The 12,853-nt window shown below is 53.1% G+C and overlaps 1 protein-coding gene across 1 annotated transcript; it reads left to right on the top strand.

Moving 5' to 3' along the window:
• The first annotated feature begins 7,733 nt into the window (after positions 1–7,733).
• GJB2 (gap junction protein beta 2) lies at positions 7,734–12,610 on the top strand. The gene is made up of 2 exons (XM_008259938.5): positions 7,734–7,926; positions 11,332–12,610. Exon 2 carries the CDS (start codon positions 11,354–11,356, stop codon positions 12,032–12,034), a length of 681 nt encoding a protein of 226 aa, XP_008258160.1. The 5' UTR covers positions 7,734–7,926; positions 11,332–11,353; the 3' UTR covers positions 12,035–12,610.
• Positions 12,611–12,853: the final 243 nt, after the last annotated feature.

Raw genomic sequence — 12,853 nt, 5'->3', positions numbered from 1 at the left:
TGAATTTATTTAATTCTCTGTTCTTCAGCCTTGGTGCCACTGTCACTTTTGCAATGAAGTTGGTGGTGGTGAGGGGGGTGATTGCTGAGCTAAAGAATCTTATTTTTGCATTTGGATCATTTCTAAATTCCAACGTGTCTGGCAAACCACACTATTATTAAAGTCCTGGTTGACTTTCTCTTGAGTCGATGAAGCCTCTTCATCTGCAGAGACCTGCATCTCCACCTTCCTGCACAGACACATGGGAACAGCTGTGACTCTGCTCACCGCTACTCCCTGCAATTCAGTCCATCAAAGCTCACTCTGTACATTCTTCAGTGATTGCCACAGGAAAAATGATTTCCACTTTATTCTATTTTCTGTAATTGTTTTTTGACAGGCAGAGTTAGACAGTGAGAGAGAGAGACAGAGAGAAAGGTCTTCCTTCCATTGGTTCACTCCTCAAATGGCCGCCATGGCCAGCTTGCTGCGCCAATCCAAAGCCAGGAGCCAGGAGCTTCTTCCAGGTCTCCCATGCGGGTGCAGGGGCCCAAGCACCTGGGCCATCCTCCACTGCCCTCCTGGGTCACAGCGGAGAGCTGGACTGGAAGAGGAGCAACGCAGACTAGAACCCGCGCCCACATGGGATGCCGGCACTGCAGGCAGAGGATTACCAAGTGAGCCATGGCGCCGGCCCATATCAGAGTTCCTGGGACCAAGTGCCACCTCTACTTCTGATCCAGCTTCCTGCGAATGCTCACTCTAGGAGGGCAGCAGTAGGTGGGTGCTGCCACCCATGTTGGAGACCCAAATAGAGCTCCTGGCTCCTAGCTTCAGCCTGACCCAACCCCAACTGTTACAGGCATTAGGGGAGTGAACCAGTAGATGGAAGATTCTCTTCTCTCTCTGTCTCGCCCTCTCCCACCTCCTTCCTGTTGCTCTTCCTTTCAAATAAATAAAAATAAACTTTTTAAAAGAAAACATTTTGTAATATTCTACCTTTTGTGCAAAAGGTGGTGGAAAGAAGTCATCAATATTTCTATAGACTTAAATAAATGTAGGTTCATATCATATTTCTACATACTGACAATGGAGCTAGAGCCTGATAAGCCTATCACAAATTAAAGTTATCCTACATGGAAAATGCATGTAAGACACCTAACCCACTGTGCATCACCACTCAGCCACACAGCACACTGTAGACCAAGGGGCTGACCTGGAGCATGTGGGAGCAGATAAGGCTGCACGGTTCTAGCCCTGGGGGAGAGCCAAGTTCAAAGTATGGTTTCTACTGAATGCAGATTGCTTTTTGCATCATCATAATGCAAAAAAAAAATCCTAAGTGGAGTGGAGGCCACCGTCCAGCAGCAGGTTAGTCTGCTGCCTGTGACTCGGGCATCCAAGGTCTGAACCCCAGCTGCTCTGCTTCCAATCTAGCTTCCTGCTGATGTGCCTGAGGAGGCAACAGAAGATGACTGATACTTGGGCCTTGCCACTCATGTGGGAGATCAGGATGGAGTTCTTGGTTAATGGCTACTAGCCTAGGCCTGGTTATGCAGCCATTTGGGGAGTAAAACAGCAGATGGAAGATACTTCTCCCTCCCTCCCCCCTTTCTCTTTCTTTCTCTTTCGCTCTCTCCTTCTGTCTGTCACTATGCCTTTCAGCAAGTAAATAAATATATCTTTTAAAAATTATAAAATTGGCCAGCCTCGTGGCTCACTAGGCTAATCCTCCACCTGCAGCGCCGGCACCCTGGGTTCTAGTCCCTGTCAGGGCGCCGGATTCTGTCCCGGTTGCTCCTCTTCCAGTCCAGCTCTCTGCCGTGGCCTGGAAGTGCAGTGGAGGATGGCCCAGGTCCTTGGGCCCTGCACCCCATGGGAGACCAGGAGGAAGCACCTGGCTCCTGGTTTCAGATCGGCGCAGCACACCGGCCACAGCACACTGGCTGTAGCGGCCACTTGGGGGGTGAACCAACGGAAAAAGCAAGACCTTTCTCTCTCTCTCGCTCTCTCTCGCTCTCTCTCGCTCTCTCTCGCTCTCTCTCACTGTCTAACTCTGCCTGTCAAAAATAAATAAATAAACAAACAAATAAATAAATAAATTATAAAATCGTAAGAGGAACCATCTTAAATTGGGGCAGTCTATATGGAAAATACACAAAAGGAATGTATAAAAGTTGTTTCTTCATTGCAATTTTTTGAAGTTTTACTATTAAGACTCAACTTCCATATGTGTAAAATGATATTTTTAAAAGAATTATTTATTTATCTGAAAGTCAGAGTAAAAGAGAAAGAAGGAGAGAGAGAGAGAGAAGTCTTCCATCCACTGGTTCACTCCCCTGATGGCTACAATGGCCAGGGCTGGGCCAGGATGAAGCCAGGAGGCAGGAGCTTCATCTGGGTCTCCCATGTGGGTGCAGGGGCCCAAATACTTGGGTCATCTTCTGCTAATCTTCCCAGGCTGTCAGCAGGGAGCTGGATTGGAAGTTGAGCAGCCAAGACATGAACCAGATACAATATGGGATGCCAGCAACACAGGTGGCAGTTTACCCCACTATGCCCCAACATTGGCCCCATAAAATGATTTTTTTTAATTATTTTTTTTTATTTTTATTTTTTTTGACAGGCAGAGTGGACAGTGAGAGAGAGAGACAGAGAGAAAGGTCTTCCTTTGCCGTTGGTTCACCCTCCAATGGCCGCCGCGGCCGGCGCACTGCGGCCGGCGCACCGCGCTGATCCGATGGCAGGAGCCAGGAGCCAGGTGCTTTTCCTGGTCTCCCATGGGGTGCAGGGCCCAAGCACCTGGGCCATCCTCCACTGCACTCCCTGGCCACAGCAGAGGGCTGGCCTGGAAGAGGGGCAACCGGGACAGAATCCGGCGCCCCGACCGGGACTAGAACCCGGTGTGCCGGCGCCGCTAGGCGGAGGATTAGCCTAGTGAGCCGCGGCGCCGGCCCATAAAATGATTTTTTAACTGCTTCCTTCATAAAGTTATGTGAGGAAACAAACACAAAGCATTCAGCATATTTCGGATTATCCAGGTGTAGGTAAATGATTAACATGGCGGCCTTTGAGTGAGTCATAGCCAGAGATTCCCTTATCTCTCAATGCGCTTTTATGTGTCAGTTCCACAGTCTAAATTAGCCAGTCAATCGTGACGTCTACAACAGTGTGTTTTTCCCTTTGGTAAATGGTAAGTAGGGTCCGTGTCTTTCCAAAGCCTGTTCGGCTAGTAACCAATGTGCAATGCATGTAATCTGGAAGAATCTGAACATCTCCCATCGGACAGGATTGAGATGATAATACCAAGACCCTCTAGTCTGACCACCAGATGCCACCTCTGGCCCCAAGTAAGCTCTGCACCACCGACAATGGCCCAGTGCCCCAAATTCCCCACCACTGCAGATTCATTTCAAAGCCAATCGAGAGACAATAAACAGCATTGTGTTTCTTGCTTCCTCTTTCCCAAAGCGTAATTGTCCAACTGTTGGCATTAGACTCTGTCTGGTTCTTTAAATACATAATCCATTAATATTGCTGACTCGTGACTTTGGATCACACTAGCTATCCAAAGTGCTGTTTGCAGCCTGTGTAGGCCAACAATTTTATTAGGTTAGTAAAAGACCTAGCCAGATGTCGCTATTGCTTCTCAGATCAGGAAAAGCAGTCGGATGGTGGGACATCCTACACACTCACTAAAATACGGGTCCCATGCTGCCCGCCCACACGGTATCTGCAGCTTAGGGTGGCTGGCGGCTTTGGGAACTGAGCTTGAACAAGACAGAGCAGGGCTGGGTGGCTCACAGGGCCCCCCAAGTCTCTCCTTGTAGTGACACCACTCACCGCAGCCACAGTGGTACAGTTTGTCGCTCTAGAAATGGAATAGAACAGCGGCTGTTCACATTTTGGGGGACAGAGACTTAAAGCAGGAAACCCTTTATACAGGCTCTAGGGTATTCATGAGTTCAGGAAAACACACAGGTGAAACTACTGTTTCACAAAGCGTTACTCACCCTGGCTAAGAGTAGCCCGTTCTGATGTTCTCTTTCCTATTTCGTTTCATTTAAATAAGAAAAGAAAGGACGTTTATTTCCCAGCCGGCTAATGAGGTCAGGACAAGCAACACCAGACAAGATGACCCATGCGGAGTGCATGTTACTCAAACTTCCTGGCAAGTCTTCCCAGTGCCATCTACTGTACACTCTGGGTATTGCAAGTGCCTCTTTTATTTTTTTTCTGGCAGAGATTTTTGTGAAGGTTGAGATTAAATCAGAGAACACAGATAGCACTCTTCCCCTCAAGTGGAAATGGCTCTGAAACCATTTAAGGAGAAGCCTAGATGAAAAACTAACACATGAGCCAATTTCTGAATCCAAAGATGTCATATTCCGTCCCCTAAAACACAGTCAGCAATCCCAATTCCTCTCAAATATTTTATTTGTGAAAATAACCAAAGAATGAAAAAAAAAAGCATGTGCTTATAACAGGTGCCATAACAACTTAAAAGTTGGAATATTTATGACATGTCTTTAATTCGAAAGCGAAGAGAATAATTAAATCGTGGACTTTTTTTGCTCTTCAGAACAACAATGGTTGTCTTCCGCAAATGCTTTGATGCTAACAGTTTTCAGAAAACATGCGTGAGTGTGTAGTTCACCAATGCAGAAAGAAACTGCAGTGAAATGGACTTCCTGTCATACTGACCCACAAAGACTGAAAAGGACCAGAGCAGAGTCTCCCCCACATTAAATTACACTCCATGAAATTTACATCATCCGTCATCATTCTTACCCAGAGATGCTGGCTAAGTCTCGGCAGCTTCCAGCTGCTATCTTGAGACAAGCTGAACTTACTGTATTTTTTCCCCAACCATTGATAGGATTAATATTTCTACAGTAAAGTCAAGAAACATGGGTGTGGCCCAACAGCGGATGGCTCTTGAAGGGACAAAGCTGTGACTTGTCTTAAAAGTGGCAGAGGCTCCATCTCCCACAGGTGTCTCCTTGTGTTGCAACATTTTCTGCCATCATCTCTGTGTCACTTGTGCCCGACCTTCCCAGGGGGAATTCAAGACTCTGCCCCATCAGGCAGCTGGCAAGCAATCATTTGTCAAAATGTGAAGAAATAGGATTTGCCTCACACAGATTTCTTACACAATAGTAACTTCATCTTTTGGGGTTATGTATAGAACAACTGTCAGGTGAAAATGCCAAATCGCTTTAGACAGGAGCATCTTCACTTGGTAACCTTACAAGTGGGTCACTTTAGCGATTTGCACAAAAGTTTAGCTCACTCACAGTCACCTGGGCTTCACCTGCGTGGCGCTGAGCACGTCTGTAGAAATATTTCTCATGTGTTTCTCTGATACCCTGGAGGAACCAGGTGTGGCTGCCACAGAGGCTCATCAGTCCATCATCAACAGGTCCTTGGTGAAGGCTCCCTCTTCCCTGAAATGTGGTCCTCTCCAGGAGCTCATTCACAATCACCCAGGAGACCCGTGAGGGTTTTTTGGTTTTTTTCCTTCCACGGAGCTAACTATTCTCTCTGGTCAACCCCTCCAGGATAGTGAGACAAAATCATGGCGATCAAACAGAGTTGCTTTCCCAGCAGCCAGGACCTTGGTGCTACGGTGCAGGGAAGGCAGCCCTGGAGGGTGGCCGAGTTGGGGGTCCAACTTCTTGGGGGGAGAGTGGGGTTGCCTTGAGAGATGAAGAATGTGAAAACAAGGTGAGAAGAAATGGGCTGATTTCCAACGCGTCCATTGACAAAAGTAACGCTTTTAACAGAAGAAAATGTAGCCCTCTGATCAATCTATTTACATGATAATCACAGGATTTATTTATAAAACATGAATGTTTGGTGTGGCCTGCTAAGTGGATCCATGTCTAAGCTTCCCCATCTTTCTTTCTCCTCACTTCTCCCCTTTCTCCTCCCCTGGAGGGGAGAGAGAGAGAGAGAGAGAGAGAGTTAGTTCATGTACACCTTGCTGCTCTAGGGTATCCCTAGGAAAACAGCAGAAACTGGGCATCACCGAACAGAAGCAGGTGTTGAAGGGTGAGGACAGACTTAAGAGCTATGGGGGCTTAAGCTAGAGGTCCTAAGTGGTTGTGAAAATTAGCCAACAATACACAAAAATGGTGCAAATCCGAGAACCAGGTCAGGGCACGCAAGGGGGAAATCCTGATGCAACCAAGGTGAAATTTTTCAGTGGGGGAAACTGAATCACCTTCGCATGGCCTGGATCTTCAGGTCAGTCCTGGTCTCAGCCCAGACAGGACTTCAGCCCCCGACTCCGCCGCAGCTCAGCGGCTGGGGAACTAAAAGCCGACTCTCCCCACCTCCACGACATCAGGCACCCCGCGGAAGGTGTGCTCAGGCCCAGGAAGTCGGCGCCACCCCACCTGACTTCGCCGACTCAGCACCTCCCGCAGGCAGAAGGGCCGCACAGGGCCTGGAGCCGCTCTTGGTCCTTTGTTGGCTTATGAACAGACACTCCCTGCAGGCTAAGACCCGGAGCCGGAGGGTGGGGTCATTCCCGCTCGCCCGTGCAGGATCGGCCCAGGCTGGCACAGGGCGGGGGGCGTCAGCTTCACGCTCCTGGTGGCAAGCATGGGAAATCCATGTGTCGGGCCAGATCCGCCCCGTCAGGATGAGTCATCCTCTTCGCAGAACACCACACTGACCTGGGGCTCACGGCCCGCATCTGGGCGCCGGCCCCTTCTGCGGGAATCCCGGAGCCCGCCCCTGGGTGGGAGGAGGCCGGACACCACGTCCCCAGATGCAGCCGGTCGCGTCCGCTGGCTCTGCGATTGTCCACCTCCCGTCTCTTGCCCCCCCCCCCCCCCCCGAGGACAGCGAATCACCTAACCAAAGGTGCGCACTGAGACCTCCTGGTCTTGGGCGCAGCCTGGCGGAGCGAGAAGGAAGCGAGCGGTGTGTGCGCCCCTGGCGCAAGGAGGCCAGCACGTCTCACACCCTTTCCTTTCTGAATTAAGCCTCCCCCAACACACACACACACACACACACACACACACACACACCAACTGAGCAAGGCTTCTTGCAAGTTCCCAGCTGTACGTGGACGAGGGAGCAGGCAAGCTGGAAGCACGGCCACGTCCCGGGCAGGAGCGAGACCCGCCCTTCCCCCGCCCCCGGGCTAAGCCCCCTGCACCCTGTTGGAAGCGGTCGGGTCGGATGGGGAAGTCGGGATGCCTCTGCTCTGCTCGGGCTGGCCGAGGAGGGCTGTGAGGGGAGCAGTAGTGGCTGCCTCTCCTCGCCCGTCCTGAGCCCACAAGGCCCCTTCCGCGAGAGCCCTCGAGGCCTACACAGAAAGTTCCTGCACCGCCCGAACGCCTATTTAAATAAATAAATAAATAAAGCCGAGCTTCCAATGCAGTAGGACTTTTGAAATAGTCGGAGTAGAAAGAACAACCAAGGCAGCCATCATCCTTCAACTACCACCACCACCACCTCCCCAATCCACAACCCCCAAGACAAGGAGCTAGCTGAGCACCCCGCTCCGGGTGCGCGCAGGGTGCAGACGCTCAGCCTCCGTGCGCTCCGTCCCGGGCCGCCCTAGGGTTCTCGCGGGGACCTCGGACTCGCGAGGACCTCGGGGGGCGCTAAGGGGTTCGAGGGCTCTTGGGTCCGAGAAGGTCCGGAGCCGGGGAGGCCGGGCGCGCCCCGCCTGCGGCGCTGGGGGCGGCCGAGAGGAGGAGCCGCCCCCTCCGTAACTTTCCCACTCCCCGGCAGGCAGAGGCGGGGTGTAGGGCGCGGTTAAAAGGCGCCGCGGCGGGGACAGGTGCTCAAGACCCGCAGCGCCCGGCGCGCTCCGCTCTCCGACTCGGAGCCCGTCGGCGGCGCCCGGCCCCGACCAGCGAGAGCACCCCAGCCGCCGCCCGACACCCCTCGCCTCCCGGCCGCGCCGCACGCTCCTTCCCGACGCAGGTGAGGCTGCCAGGCCCCGCGTCCGGGTCGCGCAGCAGGAAGCCCGGGCCCGACTCGAAACGCCCAGGAAAGCCCGGGCAAAGGAGACATGGCTCGCGGACAGACCTGGGAACCACGAGGGGGACCCGGGGCAACTGGGGCCGCGCCAGGCATTCTCGGAGGACTGGATCCGAATGCCCGGACCCCCTGGCGGTCCGGAAGGGCCGTCGCCGCCGCCGACCTGGGCAGGGGTAGGGGAGGTCTGGCGAGTGGCTGGAACGAACTTCTGGGGCGGGAATCAGGGGCCCGAGGGGGCTCGAGGGGCGAAGCCGAGAGCTTGGCGGACGCGCAAGGCACACAGGCCGCGCGGAACCTGGGCGCTTTGCGCCTCGGAGCGGGAGGAACAGGACTCGTCCCGCCGCCAGCAGTCGAAAGGCGACAGCCTGTGACATTGCCTCGGAGGACTTGCCCTACGGCCGTCCGGCTGCGTTATTTGCAGCCCCGAAAAGTTTTAAATTAACCGAAAGCTTAGAAAGAGCCCTGGGTTTCGTATGCGATGCAGGAAACCTGCTCTGGAGGGAAGTGACCTTTAGTCCCCCGAGAGCGGCCCCTTGGGCTGGGGCGGGGGCGCAGGCGACACGGGACAGGGACACCGGAGCCCCCGGCCTGGCCCGGAGCTCGGCCGCTCCTCTTTCCGCGAAACTTGCCTAGAGCGTTGCTTCCAGGGGTGTTCGCAGCTGGAAGGAAAGCTTTTAGGTCCCAGGTGGGTGACTGCCGTGCGCGGCTGAGAATCGGGTGCCGCAGGAGACGGTGGCCTTGCAGGGCGGCCCGCCTGAGGACAGTGGGCCGGGACGTTCATCTGCGTGCTGAGAACTGGCCTCTGACCGCTGACCGGGGCTGTCCTGGGACGGTATTTGCCCTTTGAGTCTTTTGAAACTGGTGCTCAGTCAGCCTTTCGAGAAAGGTGGGGGGAGCTGCTCAAGGCCCACCACCAGGCACCCGAGGGGTGAGCCCAGGGATAAGGAACTCCGCCTTTTCTGGAAGCCCGTGAGTGACCCCGCGAAGAACTGAACGAACTCAGCTACCCGGCCCTGCTCCAGGCACTTTGCAGGCTGGCTGGGCCTCTGAGGAGCTTGCATGTGAAGGCTCAGGGTTGGGAAGAGGGGCGGGCAGCTCGGGCAGATCTGCTCAGCCTGTTAGCGCATCCCGCTGGGGGTCAAGCTTTAGTTTCCGGCTGTCGCTCAAAGGAGCTGTGCAACAGGTAGCCAGCTGCAGGTCTCACGCTATGGAAACTGCATGCGGGGCTTACTTTGAACTGAAGTGTTCTGCAGAAGGGCTGTGGGGCCTGCACGGGGTGTCATGGATGCGGGGTAAAAGCATAAGCCCCACCCCCACGCCCGTGTTTTTGGCCAAGTATATTGAGGCTTATGCCCCTGCCTGTCCTGTTTTCCCCTTGGTGACTTCCAGTGAAGACCTGGAAGGTCTGATTCCGCAAGACGGACTTGCCAAAGTCTGATTGTCATTGCTTTGGAGGATCTGCGGTAGGGCGGGACTGTCCCGAGCTGGGGACTTGCAAGCTGGACAACTGGCTCACTGATGCCCTCCCACACAGCCTGGATTTATGTAAATGGGTCAGGGCTGAACCCCAACTAGCCCATTGATTTTCCAATGATGCTTCTCTCTTCCAAGCTGGACATGGTTACATAGTGCAGAAGTCTGTCTGTGTCTCTCCTGCCTCTTCTACCTAAGGTGGTGCAGGGTGGGGGTGGGGTGGTTCAGCCAGACCTTGGCGCCCCACAGCAGCCGCGGTGGGTAATGAAAGACACTCATTCTGAGTCTGAGTCCAGCCGGAAACAGGATGCGACTTGCCTGACAAGAGAGGAGGATGCTTTTAAGTCAGGGAAGGAGGATTCACTGTGGCTCAGAAGGGGTGGAAAACAGATGACTCATCAAGATTGTGGAGGGGTGGAATCGCGTTTAGAAGAGGGGCTGATTGTGACAGACGGGTGTCAACTATGAATCAATGAGGGCAGTTCGCCTCCTGGCATTTAGGCCGCTGGCTCCTGGAAGAGCTGCAGGGCCCCTGCACACCCACCTTAGGGAAGGCGTGCAAGACCCAGAGGGCGGGGCCCCTGCATGCTTCGCCTCACAACTCCAATACAGGGAGGGCACCTTGTTGGGCAGGGAACTGGCGAGTCCCTGAGTTGAACTATATCTCTTAAAAAAAAAAAAAAGACTTAGAAGTTAAAACCTTAGCCCACTGTAATAAATAAATAAATAAATAAGGCACCATGGCAATACTTACTGAAACAAATACTCTGAATACTAACCAACTCCCGACATGGCAGTCGGGACCACCTACCTGTGTACAAAGTGTATACAGAAACCCCACACCGGATGGCTTTTTCGCCAGCAACCACTCCTCACCAGCTTCTCGCGTAGAAGAAGGAAGCATGGCTCATTGTGGAATTTAAACTGGGGAGCTCAAGTGTAAACTTACCCCTGGCTAACAACCATTTCACTGCTAACACTGGATTAGGTAGACTCCTACAAATGGCTTATTCACTTTGTGACTCACTTTTGCCTGGCTGCTCGACTTTAAAGGCAAGGTTAGGGGTGCTGTCGCTGTGGCATGATGGGTAAAGCCACAGCTTGCAGTGTCAGCCTTTCATATGGATACCAGTTTGAGTCCCAGCTGCTCCACTTCCCACCCAGCTACCTGCTAATGGCCTGGGAAAGCAAAGGAAGACAGCCCAAGTGCTTGGGCCCCTGCACCCATGTGGTAGATCTGGAAGAAGCTCCTGGCTCCTAGCTTTGTCCTGGCACAGCCCTGGTCGTTGAAGTCATTTGAGGAGTGAACCAGCCAATAGAAGATGGATCTCTCTCTGTGTTTGTGTCTCTCTGTCTGTCTGTCTCTCTCTCTCTCCATTTATATAACACCGCCTTTCAAATAAATAATAAATAAATGGGCAGTGTTACCCCGAGTTAGTGTCAGTCCCCCGGGAATAGTCCAAAACTTGGAGCTACAGATAAGTGGGACCGCTGAATGTTTGCGCGGAGTCAGAGACGCAAGGAGTACGTGCAGAGTCATCAGTGGGCTCACTCAAAACTAGCAAGTGTCCTTAGGCTGTACCAAGTACTTGGCTGCACCCCGATTTTTAGGAGATTCTGAAGGAGTGGGTGAACAAGCTGCTCTTTACTAGAAAACGCAGACAGACATGTTCAGGACGGTTTGGGAATTAGCCCTCTAATCCTGCCTGCGAACTAACCTGGTTTTGCTTTCGCCGTTTCGGGGGCACTTGCGTAAGAGTTGGTATTTGCCCAAGAAGAGGTTGCACAGCACTCACCCACCCCCCAGCGCAGAGGAACCGCCCCGATTCTGCCCCGACTCATGGCTCCCGTGTTGTGTCCCTTGGTCTTTTCCAGTGCCCACCGCGCAGAGGGGAGGATGGATTGGAGCACGTTGCAGACCATCCTGGGCGGAGTCAACAAGCACTCCACGAGCATCGGGAAGATCTGGCTCACCGTCCTCTTCATCTTTCGCATCATGATCCTCGTCGTGGCCGCCAAGGAGGTGTGGGGAGATGAGCAAGCCGACTTTACCTGCAACACCCTCCAGCCCGGCTGCAAGAACGTGTGCTACGACCACTACTTCCCCATCTCGCACATCCGGCTCTGGGCCCTGCAGCTCATCTTCGTGTCCACGCCGGCGCTGCTGGTGGCCATGCACGTGGCCTACCGGAGACACGAGAAGAAGAGGAAGTTCATGAAGGGGGAGACCAAGAACGAGTTCAAGGACATCGAGGAGATCAAAAGCCAGAAGGTGCGCATCGAAGGCTCGCTGTGGTGGACCTACACTAGTAGCATCTTCTTCCGCGTCATTTTTGAGGCCGTCTTCATGTACGTCTTTTACATCATGTACAACGGCTTCTCCATGCAGCGCCTGGTGAAGTGCAATGCCTGGCCGTGCCCCAACACGGTGGACTGCTTTGTGTCCAGGCCCACGGAGAAGACGGTCTTCACCGTCTTCATGATCGCCGTGTCCGGAATTTGCATCCTGCTCAATGTCACCGAACTGTGCTATCTGCTGATCAGATATTGTTCCGGAAAATCCAAAAAGCCAGCATAACACGGCAGGGGAGTGGGAGGGGCCTTAGATAAAAAGATGACAGCACAGAAGGGTGAGGCAACCTGTGCTTAGCTGTCAAGTTTCAGTCAGCAGCATGTCCCCGAGACAAAGATTCTCATCTCCAAAGCAACCACTGGCAATCCCTGTAGGCCCCCCGGGCGGCTCGGGCCACCTCGGCAGTGCTGCTCTGCTAAAGGCTTCCCAGCCGAGGTCTGGCTCCCTGTCTGTTACAGACTTGTCACCGAGTTAGTTCCAATGAGACCCCCGTTGTTAGGGATGCTTTGTAGGAGGAACACTCTTGTGTTACACCAAGGATGCTGGCGGCTGCTTCTCTGTTTCTGAGGAAAAGGGAAGAACGGCCCGGTTGGAAAGAGGCTGCTGAGGAAGCCCGAGGGTCTCCCTTGGCACCTGCTTCCCCGAGATAAAGCCCCACGTAGAGAATCTTGGTTCTTTGCCGTGCTTTCTAAGTTTTAGTCTCTGGCTATAGACAACATTGCCTACCCAATGCTTCCAACTCTGTTTCACTTTTTTTTAATGAAAACTTTAAAATAAATAGGTTCCTTGGTTCTAAAGATATCCAGGAAACCATTCTGTGTTTCTCCTGTTGCAAAGGTTCAGATTGGGGTGCGTGAGTGATGTGTAATGAGACACCATCGTCCCATACAGCCACCTGCTGTGTTACTGGTGGCAAGCGCAGGCCACCCCATGGCAGCGGCCTCATGTGAGCTGGGCTGAAAGTTCTTGGCAATCTCTTGAGATGGCAGAGATCCTCGTGTCAAAACCTCCAGTGTAAGTTTGCTAATAAATACCGACCACGTG

The sequence above is a fragment of the Oryctolagus cuniculus genome, chromosome 9 (assembly GCF_051225735.1).
Source record: "Oryctolagus cuniculus isolate XC-2025 breed Fujian yellow rabbit chromosome 9, ASM5122573v1, whole genome shotgun sequence".
Lineage (NCBI taxonomy): Eukaryota > Metazoa > Chordata > Mammalia > Lagomorpha > Leporidae > Oryctolagus > Oryctolagus cuniculus.
The sequence above is the reverse complement of the archived record's forward strand: the minus strand, read 5'-3'. Positions and strand labels throughout refer to the sequence as shown.

What these genes read in the sequence shown, in the direction of transcription:
- GJB2 (XM_008259938.5), top strand. Translation starts at nt 11,354, where the DNA reads ATGGATTGGAGCACGTTGCAGACCATCCTGGGCGGAGTCAACAAGCAC.